At 45.1% G+C, this 15,041-nt stretch overlaps 2 protein-coding genes across 3 annotated transcripts in view; one reads left to right on the top strand and one right to left on the bottom strand.

Annotated features, from left to right (window-relative positions):
• The first annotated feature begins 73 nt into the window (after positions 1-73).
• On the top strand, positions 74-7,978 carry fbxo30a (F-box protein 30a). Of its 2 annotated transcripts, none has more exons than XM_024436881.2 (3): positions 74-311; positions 2,516-4,690; positions 4,991-7,978. In XM_024436881.2, the coding sequence occupies exons 2-3, from the start codon at positions 2,534-2,536 to the stop codon at positions 5,192-5,194; spliced, it is 2,361 nt and encodes a 786-aa protein (XP_024292649.1). In that variant the 5' UTR covers positions 74-311; positions 2,516-2,533; the 3' UTR covers positions 5,195-7,978. The 2 variants fall into 2 exon arrangements, with proteins under 2 accessions (XP_024292649.1, XP_024292648.1); XM_024436880.2 differs by having other exon boundaries at positions 2,479-4,690.
• Positions 7,323-15,041, bottom strand: part of si:ch73-242m19.1 — a 26,974-nt gene continuing 19,255 nt past the window's right edge. The window contains exons 33-43 of the mRNA XM_024438084.2: positions 13,396-13,516; positions 13,086-13,198; positions 12,749-12,898; positions 12,238-12,459; positions 11,779-11,928; positions 11,508-11,642; positions 11,093-11,245; positions 10,674-10,883; positions 8,702-8,822; positions 8,242-8,369; positions 7,323-8,144 (exon numbers count right to left, since the gene is read on the bottom strand). Of these exons, the coding sequence (XP_024293852.1) occupies positions 8,025-8,144; positions 8,242-8,369; positions 8,702-8,822; positions 10,674-10,883; positions 11,093-11,245; positions 11,508-11,642; positions 11,779-11,928; positions 12,238-12,459; positions 12,749-12,898; positions 13,086-13,198; positions 13,396-13,516 (1,623 nt within the window). The 3' untranslated portion in view covers positions 7,323-8,024. The remainder of the gene's footprint in view (positions 8,145-8,241; positions 8,370-8,701; positions 8,823-10,673; positions 10,884-11,092; positions 11,246-11,507; positions 11,643-11,778; positions 11,929-12,237; positions 12,460-12,748; positions 12,899-13,085; positions 13,199-13,395; positions 13,517-15,041) is intronic.

Here is a 15,041-nt window from a genome sequence, read left to right as displayed (position 1 = left end):
CCCATCTATTTCAGGCGCACATTTCTAGCCAAACTTCGCTGTGGTCCGGGTCCGCTGAATGATGACGCAATCAACTTGCGCCACTTGTAGATATTAGCAGCTAGTCACAGATGAGCTTGCTAGCATTTTACAGCAGAAGTCACAATAGTGACTCGAGGCGGAAGAGACGACGTCAATATTTGTAGCTGACTAGCTAGCTGCTACAATATTACCTACCGAACTTTTAGTTAATTGTGTGTGGCTAGTGTTACTGCCGAATATAAGGACAAGACTCAGATATCAACGATTTGCTGTATCGTTATTTAATACGGGTAAGCCAAATGGTATTGTGACATGTTTTTTTAGTTAAATAGCTAGCTACCAAGCTAACTTTAGCTAGCTCAGTGGCTGGCTAAAATTGGACATTTGGAGAGCCGCCGGATCCAACCTCCATCTCATTTTCACCCATTAATCAATATTGGGTCTGTTAGCCGCTAGCTAGCACAGCTAAAGTTGGTTGGTGTTGCTAGTAATCTAACGTTAGAGTTAAAAAAAAAAAAAAAAGTTTAACCACTCTAAGTAGGCCGGACATTACACTTTCCAGTGGCAAAAATAACTAGTTAACTAGTTCTTTAACTGTGTTACTATTGTGTTAATCTAAATAGCCAGTTAGCGTGTTACTACGATGTGTTACTTGTGTTAGTTAGCTAGTCGTTTGTTTTTGTTTATCTTGCGCAATCTGACATGAGGCCTGTGAAGCCAGACAACTCAGTCATGCCCAGTCAAGACTGGCAGTGTAACGTTTCCCCTTACATGCATGGTTGGCTGACAGTTGCTTAGACAGGTCACCAGGTTTTTTTGTCATCAAGCTTTGAGCAGGCCAGTAAGGCCACTGAACCGTCTGTTTCATAAAATATTATGAATATACTAACAAGATACACGGAGTGTACAAAGCCTTAAGGACACCTGCTCTTTCCAATACAGACTGACCAGGTGAAAGCTATGATCCTTTGATGTCACTTATTAAATCCACTTCAATCAGTATAGATGAAGGGGAAGAGAGCGGTTAAATAAGGATTTTTAAGCCTTGAGACATGGTTTGTGTATGTGTGCCATTCAGAAAGTGAATGGGCAAGACCAAATATTCAGGTGTCTTTGAACAGGGTATGATTGGTGCCAGGCGCACAAGTTTGTGTCAAGCACTACAACGCTGCTGGGTTTTTGTCAACCGTTTCCTGTGTGTATCAAGAATGGCCCACCACCCATTTTTACATTTTAGTAATTTAGCAGAAGCTCTTATCTAGAGCGACTTACAGTAAGTAGTGAGTTCAAAATTGTCATACTTTTTTTGTACTGGTCCCCCGTGGGAATCGAACCCACAACCCTGGTGTTGCAAGTGCCATCCTCTACCAAGACCTGCAAATATCAATAATGGTCCACTACCCAAAGGACATCCAGACAACTTGACAACTGTGGGAAGCATTGGAGTCAACATGGGCCAGTATCCATGTGGAACACTTTCGACACGTTATGGAGTCCATGCCACAACAAATTGAGGCTGTTCTGCGGGCAAAAGGGGCGAAGGTACAACTCAATATTAGAAAGGTGTTCTTATTGTTTTGTACACTCCGTGTTAATGTCTCTCCGCCTTAATAATGGGAGTCCGTAAAGCGGCACGGTGGGCTTTCTAGCTCCCGCCCATCATTTCTTCGAAGTGGTGGATACATCGCATTATTGTAATCCTTTTGTAAATATTTGATGAGGGTTGGTGACATCAACTGCCTGTATTCAATGGAGAGAGAGACTATGCTATTAGCCTGATTTCACGAATATGCATAGCTATCTCCAGAGAGCTCTGATATAAAGTTGTTTTTTCTCTGATGCCGCGATGTTACTTGTATCAGTACACTCGTAACGACTTAAGGATTACTAAACTTCTATTTGGTCAAATAAAGCTCACGTAGCAGATAAGCTGTTAACTTCCATACAAAAACTCCTTGCTAGGTGGGCAGAACAATGACAAAACACCTGCTGGAGGGAGACAGATTTTCCACAGAGTTGGGCTTCTCTCTTCCTCCCTGGCTTCATACAGCGTCAGCCAGGGGTTAAAGGTCATGGTCTTTTAGGCTAGATCCTAGAACTGGTGTGTTGTGGCCATGTACTGTAACCCAAGAAGAGTGTTGTGAAATGTCATGTGGCAGCTTAAAGATTTAGTAAACAGAAAGACTGAGATGGGAGCAGGTGCTAAGTTATAGAATGTGATGCTGGTCTTTTAAATCCACGGGACGCCATTGCCACATGTTTGGTAGGTAGAGAGCTGGCCCTAGAACTATGTCAGTGGGATAATTTAACAGGACAGGATGTTTCTAGGAACTGGGACATGGCCTGGTTGCTTTTTCTATTCATTAACTGACTGGTTCAACTTGAATTAGTTCACATCAAATTAGACTTAAATCTTTACTAAAAATGGTATGAAACCTTTTTTTCTCATTATTTCAGGGCAGACCACTTCACTCATTCCTCCTTTTAAATCTAGAATATCAACACCACAAAGATGGAGGCGCTCCATGCCCACTGCATGAAGTGTGTAAACCGGAGGTGTATGATCCGCCCAGAGACTGGTGTGTCCTGTGATCTCATTGGCTGCCCTCTCGTCTGTGGAGCCGTCTTCCACTCCTGCAAAGTGGAGGAGCATCATTTACTATGCCCGTTTGAAAGAGTGCCTTGCCTCAACACTGGATTCGGGTGCCCTTTCACTATTGCTCGGCTCAAAATGGCTGAACACCTAGAGACGTGCCCGGCCAGTGTGGTGTGTTGCACCATGGAGTGGAACCGTTGGCCTGTGAGCTATTCAGACAGGAAGTCCTATGAGTACCTGAGCAATGTTGAAGTGGTGGAGCAGCTAGACATGGCCCTGGCTCTCCAAGATCAGAGGATGCTACTGGAGTCCCTCAGAGTCACCACCAACACGTCAAATAACGGATATAATAAACCAGCTGTGGAAACAAATGAAAAGATGGCTGATGTCGTGTCAAGTGTACCAGAGACTGCAGTTAGTAATGGAATGGTTGAAATGGATGAGGCTGCTGCTTTGACTAATGGAGTGATTGAAATGGATGATGAGGAGTCCTATATTTCGGTACACAAAAAGAACTTAGCAGCGACCTTGGATGTTCTCAGAAGTGCAAAGGACGTCAACTTGGTCAATGGAATTATAAATGGGGAAAAAACAGAGCGAAATGGGGTTCTCCATAATGGAGAGAACAGTGACGATGACTTGAAGAATGTAGAGATGGAGAGTGGCACACAGTTGGACTGTGAGCTCGGAGCAGTGGGCGGAGTGTCCGTGGACTGTGGAGTCGGAACAGGCAGACAGGGAGATGAGAGCCACTGGATAGAGCTCGATGAACTAATCAAGTCTTCGGAGGAGGTGGAGAAGGACGGCATGATGGGTCTAGCAGAGGTGGGTCGTCCTCCTCTCAGTAACGGTTTCCACCATACAGGAGACGACCACAATCACTTGAGACGACGTGAGCGGATGGATCTGAGCAGATCTCCACCCAGACGCTCAGAAGTCAACAGGTCTTCAGACTTCAGGCCGGTGATGCCTTATCTCTCCACGCCTAATATAGTAGCACCACGGGAGCCCTCTGGGCCCCACCCTCCACCACTACCCATCCACCTGCCTCTTCCCATGCCTCTCCCTAATCTGGAACCCTACAACGTGCTCCAGCACCTGCCCTTAGAGATCGAAGATAGGTGGCTGGAGAGGAAACTACAGAACCTCCAGGTGCTCCGAGGGATGAGTGTGTTTACGTTTAACGGGCGCAGGGCTATGATGTCTGATCCCTATTTGTTCAGAGCTAAAATGGAGGACAAGTCAGTGGACACCTCAGACCTGGAGGTAACTGACGATCCATTGGGGCTCCATGGGATAGACCTGATCACAGCAGCACTGCTTTTCTGCCTGGGTGATTCCCCCGGTGGCCGCAGCATCTCAGACAGCAGGTTTGTAGACGGTTATCGCGTCGACTTTGGTACCCAGACCTTCTCCTTCCCCTCGGCAATACTGGCCACTAACACCATGGTGGGGGACATTGCCTCAGCGTCGGCCTGTGATCACGCCAGCCCGCAGCTTTCCAACCCCAGCCCCTTCCACACTCTCAGACTGGACCTGGTGCTGGAGTGTGTGGCCCGCTACCAGACCAAGCAGCGCACCATGTTCACCTTTGTGTGTGGACAGCTGTTCCGCAGGGATGAGTTCTCCTCGCATTTCAAAAATGTTCACGGGGACATCCACGCCGGCCTGAACGGCTGGCTGGAGCACCGCTGTCCCCTGGCCTACTACGGCTGCACCTACTCCCAGAGACGCTTCTGTCCCTCTGTGCAGGGCTCCAGAATCATCCACGATAGACACCTGGGCTCATTCGGGGTGCAGCCGGGTATGCCTCCCCGGTTCGGAGATAAAACTCTCCCCAGGAATGCCTGTCGGTTCGGCTCCACCTGCGACCACCTGAGCTCCCTGCCCTTCGAGGTGCAACAGTATGTGGCTAGTTTCCTGGATGGCTTCAGCCTGTGCCAGCTGTCCAGGGTCTCACGTACCATGAGGGATGTGTGTGGCAGCTTACTCAAGTCCAGAGGCATGGTGGTGCTTCTCTGGGAGAACACACGACGGGCAGATGGGTCTTCCTCATGGCAGATCCAAAACAAGGTTAGTCGCTCACTGCATTTTAAACATGTGCATTAACATCTGTATTGAATTTTACTTTTGCATTTTCCCATAAATCTATGATCAATGGGAAATTTCAGATGTGTGACAGTTTGAGACGCGCATGGGGATCTCAAGTTAGAATTCACTCCTATTTCCTGACCACTGAATGCATGCTGTCCTGTATTAACACAGTAATCAATTAGATTAAAGGCTTTGCGTTACAAGCAGGCATACCATATTACACATATAAATGTCTTCATTACAACTAATGAATTTCAATTACTCTCTTTTGTGAACCAGGTGTGGCGATTCAGTACGGCTTTCGGTACGGTGAACGAGTGGAAGTTTGCCAACATCGCCAATATGGCCGAACATCTGAAGAAGTGCAAGTTTAACACCATCACCCGTCGGGACGAGGCAATCCCTCTGCCCTGCATGTGCTTCACCAGAGAGCTCACCAAAGAGGGACGCTCACTGCGCTCAGTCCTCAAGCCAGTATTATGAGTTGCCCTATAACAGGGTTGTAGTCCATGGGTATGTCTGAATTGGCATTCTATTCCCTATATATAGTGCACTACCTTTGAACAGGGGCCATAGATATAGAGCGGCAGGTAGCCTAGCGGTTAAGAGCATTAAGCCGGTAACTGAAAGGTCGCTGGTTCGACTATGTGGAAAATCTGCCCTTAAGCAAGGCACATAATTGCTCCTGTAAGTCGCTCTGGACAAGAGCGTCTGCTAAATTGCTATTAAATTGAAATGTAGTAATAAGGCTGCCATTTTGGACGATGCCCATTTAATTTCAGTCCATTCAGGAAGTTTTTACTGAATTGAAATGGACTCCCAACCCTGCTTTTTTTCCAGCCTTGACAGAAAGAACCTGAATTGTTTTCAATGCCACTTTGTAATGTCATATTGTTACCAATGTACTGAAGAGATTAACTTTTACATACTCTGTCAATGTGTAAATAAAACAAATGTTACTTTATTTTTATATGAATAACTAGCAAAGTCAGTACTGTGCCACGTTGACAAAGAAAGAAAGTGGAGCCTTATGATAAACACTTGCTTTCTGGTCATACGAGGGTTCTGACGAAGACCTTTAAAGAGATTTTTCACTGACTCCCAGCTAGAGCGATTTACACCATCTTATTGTCGTACACGGTTTTACATACTTAGGGTCATCATGGTTTGAGTTAGCGGATAATGTCATTACCTTATCTGAATTTTAAGATTCAGACCAAACTTAATGTCCACACTACAGGCCATTATCAGAATGGAACATTTTACTATGTAGCTATTTAACTCTACAACCAGTATCAGACCGGGCAACAATGTTGGCTGGTTAAATGAAGGGTGATTGGTTGTCTTTTACCTACTTTCCTAATTTGAGAAATGGTACTTCTGTGAAAACCATTTGTGTGAATACTAGTTATTGGATCTGTTTGAGTCCAGTGAATCCTGCAGGTCAGGGAACGTGGGCATACCGTCGCTTCTGGGGATGAGAGTTGATCAGTATTGAAAGTGATCATGGCAACTAATAATCAATCATGGTCCTGTCTATAAGTTGTTATTTTAGTGTTCGTCGTTATATTTTCCTCTTGGCACTACGTAGACACTGCTCAGAAGTTGCCTGCTGTGTCTCAGGGTTTGTAAAACATGCCTACCTCCAAAATAAGACCCTATTTCCCTATATGGTACACTACTTTTGACAAGGGCCCATTTTAGGGCTCTGGTCAAAAGTAGTGCACTATAAAGGGAATGGGGTGCCATTTGGGATGCAGACAATACGCTGTATCAATAAGTGCTGGCCATTACGTGTACTGTATTGCCTGCTTCACACAACAGGTTCCACCCAAACTGTACTGTACAGCTCTGCTTGGTTTTTGGTTCGGAGTGTGATCAGGCTCATGTGTAAAAGATACAACAATCTACCAGTCTTCACATGGAACAGTCACTTTAAAGTCATGGTTATAGAGTGGGGTTAGTCAGGACTGATATACCGGTCAGTATTATTGTGTTTTATGGCAGTGTTGGTATTAACACATTAAATTCCATGTCCTCAATAGATCTAATTATCAATAACCTACCTATCGTTTGACTTGATTTTTCTCTGAGTTGAATATTAGTTGAAAGTCTTTGGATTTGGAAGTGTGTAGAACAAGATTTAATTATTCGGACATATTGTGTTGTAGAAATGAAGGCGGGGATTCAATCCGATCGTGAGTTGTAGACAATGCAGCTTTTAAAGGCTATGTTCGGAGCTAGCATTCCTGGTAAACGCTGCATATATTGTTTCAATTAAATGGTACATTGTCGACAAAGCGTAATCGGATTGGAGTCCAGCCTTAATTCATGGGTCTAAGATTCTGTTGTAGAAATTGAGGGCCAGACTTGGATCTTAAGGGCATAGTTTGCATTCTGTTTAAAAAAAAAGTAAAAGACAAATCACTTTATTTGACCTTAAGTTCTTCTTCTCTGAATCCCTGTACAGTTTATTCTACAGTTGTATTCCATTTGGGGGAGACCGGTGCAAACTTTGCATGGTTGAAAACATGATTAGCACCCCAGATGGATAGTTTGAAACATTTTTTTGTGTGTGTTAACTTCCAAAATATGCATCAATCCTGTGTGTGTTTTGTGATATTTTATTTGTATTGTCAGAACTCTTTTTGTATTCTTCCATGCAACCCTTTTTTTTAATGTCCTTCTATTATCTGGTGTAGTTTCTAATCTGATGAACATGCCACAAATATTAGACTGTTCAGAGGATGCTATGGTTTAACCTATTGATCATCCCCACATTATAGCCTGGTCCCAGATAAGTTTGTGCTTTTTAGCCAAGTCAGATGGTTAAATTCCAATGACTGTAGGCAAAACGGCATAAACAGATCTGAGACCAGGCAAACCATGTTTTTGCTCAAGTCAGATTTTTTTCCCCCTGCATGTGAGTGAAGAGATTAACAGTCATTCTTAACCTGATTTATCCATAAACTGTAAGGTTATGTTTCCTCTACAATAACCCTTTTAAAGGTTGTGTGTGTATTGAGCCTGGATACACTGGGCCTATGTAGTTCTGTCTCAACTCTTCATATTTGGTTTGTCTTACTACATTTGTATGGTAGCATCTGCAACAATGAGATCACACCAAGTTATAGCTTTAAACAAGGTGTCTTACCACTGTTTTACAATGTTTTTGTTTCTTGTTTTAGCCGCCCAGGTGTATAAAGGTCCTTCACATACTGTATCATCTAGATCATTTTCATCACCAATAAACGTTTGTTTTCATTACTTGTTACAACATGGTTGACATTTTTCTACAAGAACAGCATCATTTTTACTGATGGTTGAGTCTCAGCTGCTGAAGGTGTGTGAGGAGACTAGAGGAGGTTGGGCCTCCATCAGTGAGGTTTGGTAGCAGGGCCTCGGTGGTGAGGATACGCAGGCGAGGCGGTTCCTGACAAAACACAAACGATACAATTCTATTGGGGAAACGAACCCACACAAAAGTTCACTGGTTACTAGGCTGTAATATGCCAAGAAGAGATACTCACTGTTTTGGGTCTCTCCAGCTGGGTTGTAGAATCCCTCTTGCTATCGTCCTGCTGTGGGCCAGTGTGTTCTGGGTTTCTGATGCTGGATCTGTTGTGAGGGAAAGTGTAACAGGATGTCTTGCGTCGCCCTGTTGAGAGCGAGCACAGGCTGAATCAATGGCTAGCTGCAGCATAGTGAGTTATTCATTAAACAGTGTATTATGTTTTGTACTGGGCACATACACTACTCTAGAACTGCATAGAGTAGTGGTTCTCGATCCTGGTCCTCTGGACCCAAAGGGGTGCGTCTTTGCACTAGCACCACACACCTGATTCAAATCATCAAAGCCTAGTGCTAGGGAAAAAACTAAAATGTGCACCCCCTTAGGGTCCCCAGGGCCAGGATTGAGAACCATTTCCATAGTAAGTTACTGCTGTATGGAAAGGGAGTGAGTGGAACACACTGAAGCTGAGCCATTACCTGCTGTGTAGGTACACCTGGAGAGAGCAGTCTCAACGTCCTCTACCTGGCTCTGCAGCTTGTCCACCCGCTGGAAAGCCTCCTGTTTGAGGCTGCGTTCCTGATGAAGCTGGCCCTTCACCTAAAGCCACAGTGGGTGCCTGGGTTAATGTCCATTACACCAATGATCTAAACTTGCTCTGTCTAATTTACGGTAAATGTGCTCCCTTCATCGGGGAACATACACATTTAGATAAGTTATTCCCAGGGCCAGGGATTTTCCATGACCATATAATCTGACCAGGAAAGGCCGGGCCCAAGTTTATACCTACGGGACACATACACTGCTCAAAAAAATAAAGGGAACACTAAAATAACACATCCTAGATCTGAATGAATGAAATATTCTTATTATATACTTTTTTCTTTACATAGTTTAATGTGCTGACAACAAAATCACACAAAAATGATCAATGGAAATGAAGTTTATCAACCCATGGAGGTCTGGATTTGGAGTCACACTCAAAATTAAAGTGGAAAACCACACTACAGGCTGATCCAACTTTGATGTAATGTCCTTAAAACAAGTCAAAAGGAGGCTCAGTAGTGTGTGTGGCCTCCACATGCCTGTATGACCTCCCTACAACGCCTGGGCATGCTCCTGATGAGGTGGCGGATGGTCTCCTGAGGGATCTCCTCCCAGACATGGACTAAAGCATCCGCCAGCTCCTGGACAGTCTGTGGTGCAACGTGGCGTTGGTGGATGGTCAAGACATGATGTCCCAGATGTGCTCAATTGGATTCAGGTCTTGTGAACGGGAGGGCCAGTCCATAGCATCAATGCCTTCCTCTTGCAGGAACTGCTGACACACTCCAGCCACATGAGGTCTAGCATTGTCTTGCATTAGGAGGAACCCAGGGCCAACCGCACCAGCATATGGTCTCACAAGGGGTCTGAGGATCTCATCTCGGTACCTAATGGCAGTCAGGCTACCTCTGGCGAGCACATAGAGGGCTGACCCACCGCCAAACCGGTCATGCTGGAGGATGTTGCAGGCAGCAGAACGTTCTCCACGGCGTCTCCAGACTGTCACGTCTGTCACATGTGCTCAGTGTGAACCTGCTTTCATCTGTGAAGAGCACAGCGCGCCAGTGGCGAATTTGCCAATCTTGGTGTTCTCTGGCAAATGCCAAACGTCCTGCACTGTGTTGGGCTGTAAGCACAACCCCCACCTGTGGACATCGGGCCCTCATACCACCCTCATGGAGTCTGTTTCTGACCGTTTGAGCAGACACATGCACATTTGTGGCCTGCTGGAGGTCATTTTGCAGGGCTCTGGCAGTGCTCCTCCTGCTCCTCCTTGCACAAAGGCGGAGGTAGCGGTCCTGCTGCTGGGTTGTTGCCCTCCTACGGCCTCCTCCACGTCTCCTGATGTACTGGCCTGTCTCCTGGTACCTCCTCCATGCTCAGGACACTACGCTGACAGACACAGCAAACCTTCTTGCCACATCTCGCATTGATGTGTCATCCTGGATGAGCTGCACTACCTGAGCCACTTGTGTGGGTTGTAGACTCCGTCTCATGCTACCACTAGAGTGAAATCACTGCCAGCATTCAAAAGTGACCAAAACATCAGCCAGGAAGCATAGAAAATGAGAAGTGGTCTGTGGTTATCACCTGCAGAACCACTCCTTTATTGGGGGTGTCTTGCTAATTGCCTATAATTTCCACCTGTTGTCTATTCCATTTACACAACAGCATGTGAAATGTATTGCCCATCAGTGTTGCTTCCTAAGTGGACAGTTTGATTTCACAAAAGTGTGATTGACTTGGAGTTACATTGTGTTGTTTAAGTGTTCCCTTTATTTTTTTGAGCAGTGTACAATGTAATTGTTTAAAAGTCTGGGAACTTAAGTTATTTTCCATCTCTGTTTTATGGTCCTCCAAGCCGGATGATGTCTGTTTTAGTAATACTAGTAATACTAGTGTCACCTGTCTGATGTCTTTGGCACTGCGTTGTCTCAGTAGCCATCTGTCTCTGCTGCTCCTGTCCAGCTGAGTCCTGAGGTCTTGGAGCTGTCTGTCTCTGTCCCCCATGCCCTCTCTCAGCTGCTCCAGGCTCTGCAGGTGGTAGCTGTCCAGCTCCTGTCTGCTCTGGACCTCCTGAGCAGAGTGATGCCTCACCTCATGGAGCTCTGCGCTCTGTGGGCATAAAAATCTCTCTACTGTCAGACCAGACAGGCAAATATCTCTAGATCTGGTTATTAAATCGGCTATGACAGAAAATATATCACATTATTTACAATGAAGTAAAATGAGAAGAAAATGTGAAGATTCATTCCACTTGTTATCTGTAATGTTGTAGAAAGAAATGCATGTGAATGAGTCAGAGTGAGGATATAGCTAGCTACCTGTTTGGTGAGCAGTCTCTTGGTGCGGTTGTACTCCGTCTGACACTGTGTCATGGCCCTCTGAGTGACTTCCAGTTCCTGCTTCAGTACGATCACTTCATCCTCTGACATCATCTTCATTCGCAGTGCCTCCCTCTGACAGGACATCTCCCTCTAGACACAACACAAGTCACAGTCGCACAAAACGTCAGCAAAAAAACATGAAAAGCCACAGCCATTCTGGTGCAATCCATATGAGTCTGTACATGTGTATTCATATTACAGTCATTTAGCCGAGGCTCTTATGCACAGGTTAACATCTGTACATTCAACTTAAGTAGGTCAAATCATAAAACAACCGTGATGTCACGGTCATTGCAAGTCAATACACTTGTGTGATTTTGGGGACACTCCTTTCCAATCCTCCTAACCGTACCTGCTGGCTGTGGAGCAATCTACGGTGCAGCTTGCCCTGTCCAACCACCTGTCTCCAGTGGCCCAGTGCCTTCACCTTAGACAGCAGGCCAGTCAGCAGACTGTTCTCCATGCTCAGGTCATGGAGCTCCTGCTTCTGATGGAGGAGAAGAGGAAGAAGAAAGATTAAGGAAGAGAATATCTGTTAGTTATGAATGCAATAATTCTGTAAACAGCTGAGTCACAATTCAGTCACTTGCTTCGAAAACAACTTTAGGCCCCAATCGTCTCACCTCCGACTGTGTTGTAAGAAGAGCTTCATTGCCTTTAGTGGAGCCAAACCTCTTCAGCTTGATGATGTTATCCACTCCCTCTCTCCTCACTTTGCTCACCAGCTGAGTAACATCCTGGTCCATTCGCATATGGTACTCATCAAGCCTGGCCTGCGATCCATCCAAGTAAACAATAAAGTAAAAAGACGAGAGGGTGTGCGTTATGGTGCTTTTAGCATGGCAGTGATGTGGTCAAAAGTATGACGCGACCAAACACCAAGTATTTTCCAAATTAACCAGTTATTGTGGATCAAAGTTAGTCAAGATCATTATGAGGTGAAACTAAGAGACTATAAGGTGCTCATACATGCTTATGTCAAGTCTTATAATGCATTCTAACAGCATCATAATGCATTATACCTTCAGGCTTTAGATAGTTACCGTTATGATAAAAAGATAGGTTTTAAAAGCGTTTCGTACCTTCAGTTGAATGCAGGTGGAGAAAAGTTGCCGGACCAGGGAGTCATAGCGCTGTCTGTATTTTAGGCTAATCTGCTGCTCCAGACCTCTCTGTTCCTCCTCCAGTTGGGTGACCCGGGTACGCAGGGCTGTAGTCTGCAACATCATCCCACGACAGAGCCCACTAACCTCGCTGTAAGGGTTGATGGTCTGGGACTGGGACGCCTCAAGGTTCTTCACATCCTGCAGGACAAATATTGTACAGAGAGAAGTCAAAGAAGCAAGAACTTAAAGATATGTTTGTGTGCAGTTTAGCAAATGAATGGTATAAAGCCCCGGAATCAAACCGGGTTTGGAACCCTGCTCACGTGATAACTAACCTTGCCCGACACCGGAAGACTAGCGTTTATCTCCCAGAGGTTCTAATCCCAGTCGTTCACACATATATTGTATTACCAATGGAAAAAAGGCATTGCATATCTTGACACACGTCTTATGCGCTGAACTGCTGAAGTACAGTAGAGAAGGATACCTGTTCTCTGCGGTAGAGCAGCTGGCTCTCCTGCTGTAAGATCTGTTCATAGAACTGGGAGTAGAGGAGGAAGCTGCTGCGTTCTCTCTCCATCACAGAGTGGCCCAGAGTGGACAGACACCGCTGGAGGTGGGCCGCGGGGAAGGTCAGCTGGCAGGAGACGTATGACATATATGTTTGTCATGAAACTGTTCTCACGTTCTTGGTGCTTGGAACCTATGAACCTGTGACTGCCAATTTTTAATTATTTTTTTTCTGAGAAAAAGGACCAGACTGCTACCCATTGTTTTAGGGCTATTGTCTTGCCTGTCTGTCCATTCTGTGTTGGGTTTCTCACCTGTCCCTCCTCCGTCTGCTCAGCACACTCCATTAGCTGCTGGGTGAAGCGCTCCACTAACTGAGGTCTCTCTGGGGACAGACTGTGCTTCATGGGGCCTTGCTTCCACAACTCTGGACAACAGTTGTAACAGTGATTAGTCAACCATTACACCTAGAATCTTTCGACTCATACACGTAGCTGTTTAACCTGTTTGTGATGTAACAGTAAAATGTAAACATCTTCAAATGTTTTAAAGGACAACAACAGAAATCCAGATCCAACATTGGTTACTGTCTTCGTGAGACATCCTGAGAGGTGGGTGGTGTACCTGTGGGGAGGCCTGTGTCTTGGCGTGCCCGCTCTGAAATCACCAGGGTCAGCTCTCTCGTGATCCTCCTCTGTACCGCTCGGATCATATCGCACTCCGTACTCTCCAGCAGCCTGAGCAACTGAGGCACCATGCACAGACTCAATGAGATGTTCCTCATCATCTTGTTTGCCATATTACAGATATAACCTATTGCTCAGTCCATAGAAACTGATTGAGCCACCATGCATAGAGTCAACAGAGAAACCAATGTTCATGTTTATCCTCATTTTCATTACACAATTTATAACCTGTTCCTCAGTCTGTAGCACTACTCGACTAGTCTGGGTTCCAACCTTTAAAAATAAAAAAATGTTATTTAACCTTTATTTAACTAGGGAAGTTAATTTAAGAACAAATCATTATTTACAATGACGGCCTGCCAAGAGGCAAAACGCCTCCTGTGGGGAAGGGGGCTGGGATTGCAAGTAAAAAATGCAGGACAAAACACACATCATGACAAGAGAGACACCGCTAAACACGACATAAAGAGAGACCTGCGACAACAACACAACATGGCAGCAACACAACACGACAACAGAACATGCTAGCAACACAACATGGCAGTAGCACAACATGGTAGCAGCACAAACATGGTTAGGCACAGACAACAGCACGAATGGCAAAAAAAGGTAGAATCAACCTGAATCAAGGCTTTATTTTGTGAAGTGAAACAATAGTGAAACGTAGCGTGGCTTCAGTTTGGATCCCAGACTACTACGGTATATGGATTGTTACACGAATACAGTGGCTTTTATGTCCATCAGACATTATGTGCGTACATTTTGATAAAACACTCAAGTTAACAGCTGGATCACGTACACTGAGTGTACAAAACATTAGGAACACCTGCTCTTTCTATGACAGACTGACCAGGTGAATCCAGGTGAAAGCTATGATCCCTTATTGACGTCCCCAGTTAAATCCACTTCAATCAGTGTAGATGAAGGGCAGGAGACAGGTTCAATAATTATTTTTAAGCCTGGAGACAATTGAGATATGGATTGTGTATGTGTGCCATTCAGAAAGTGAATGAGCAAGACACATGTTTTAAGTGCCTTTGAACGAGGTATGATAATAGGTGCCAGGCGCACCAGTTTGTGTCAAGAACTGCAACACTGCTGGGTTTTTTTCACACTCATCAGTTTCCCGTGTGTATCAAGAATAGTCCACCACCCACTTTTACATTTTAGCAGATGCTCTTATCCAGAGCGACTACATACATTTTTATACTGGTCCACTGTGGTAATCAAACCCACAACCCTAGCGTTGCATGCGCCATGCTCAACCAAATGAGCCACACGGAACCACCCAAAGGACATCCAGCCAATTTGACACATTGGAGTCAACATGGACCAGCATTGCTGTGGAACACTTTCGACACCTTGTAGAGCCCATGCCCTGACAAATTTAGGCTGTTCTGAGTTATAAAGGGGGCCGCAACTCAATATTAGGAAGATGTCCTTAATGTTTTGTACACTCAGTGTACATTTTACTCTCTACCTAAACTAAAACAAATCCAATTGTATTGGTCACATACACATGGTTAGCAGATGTTATTGCGAGTGTAGCGAAATGCTTGTGCTTCTAGTTCCGACTAAACCGTG

The sequence above is a fragment of the Oncorhynchus tshawytscha genome, linkage group LG11 (assembly GCF_018296145.1).
Source record: "Oncorhynchus tshawytscha isolate Ot180627B linkage group LG11, Otsh_v2.0, whole genome shotgun sequence".
In the NCBI taxonomy this organism is placed as follows: domain Eukaryota; kingdom Metazoa; phylum Chordata; class Actinopteri; order Salmoniformes; family Salmonidae; genus Oncorhynchus; species Oncorhynchus tshawytscha.
The sequence above is the reverse complement of the archived record's forward strand: the minus strand, read 5'-3'. Positions and strand labels throughout refer to the sequence as shown.

Bases quoted from the DNA above. Each gene is read 5' to 3' on its own strand.
- fbxo30a (XM_024436881.2), top strand. From the start codon at position 2,534: ATGGAGGCGCTCCATGCCCACTGCATGAAGTGTGTAAACCGGAGGTGT. The intron at 4,691-4,990 runs GTTAGTCGCTCA...TTTGTGAACCAG, and splicing joins CATGGCAGATCCAAAACAAG to GTGTGGCGATTCAGTACGGC.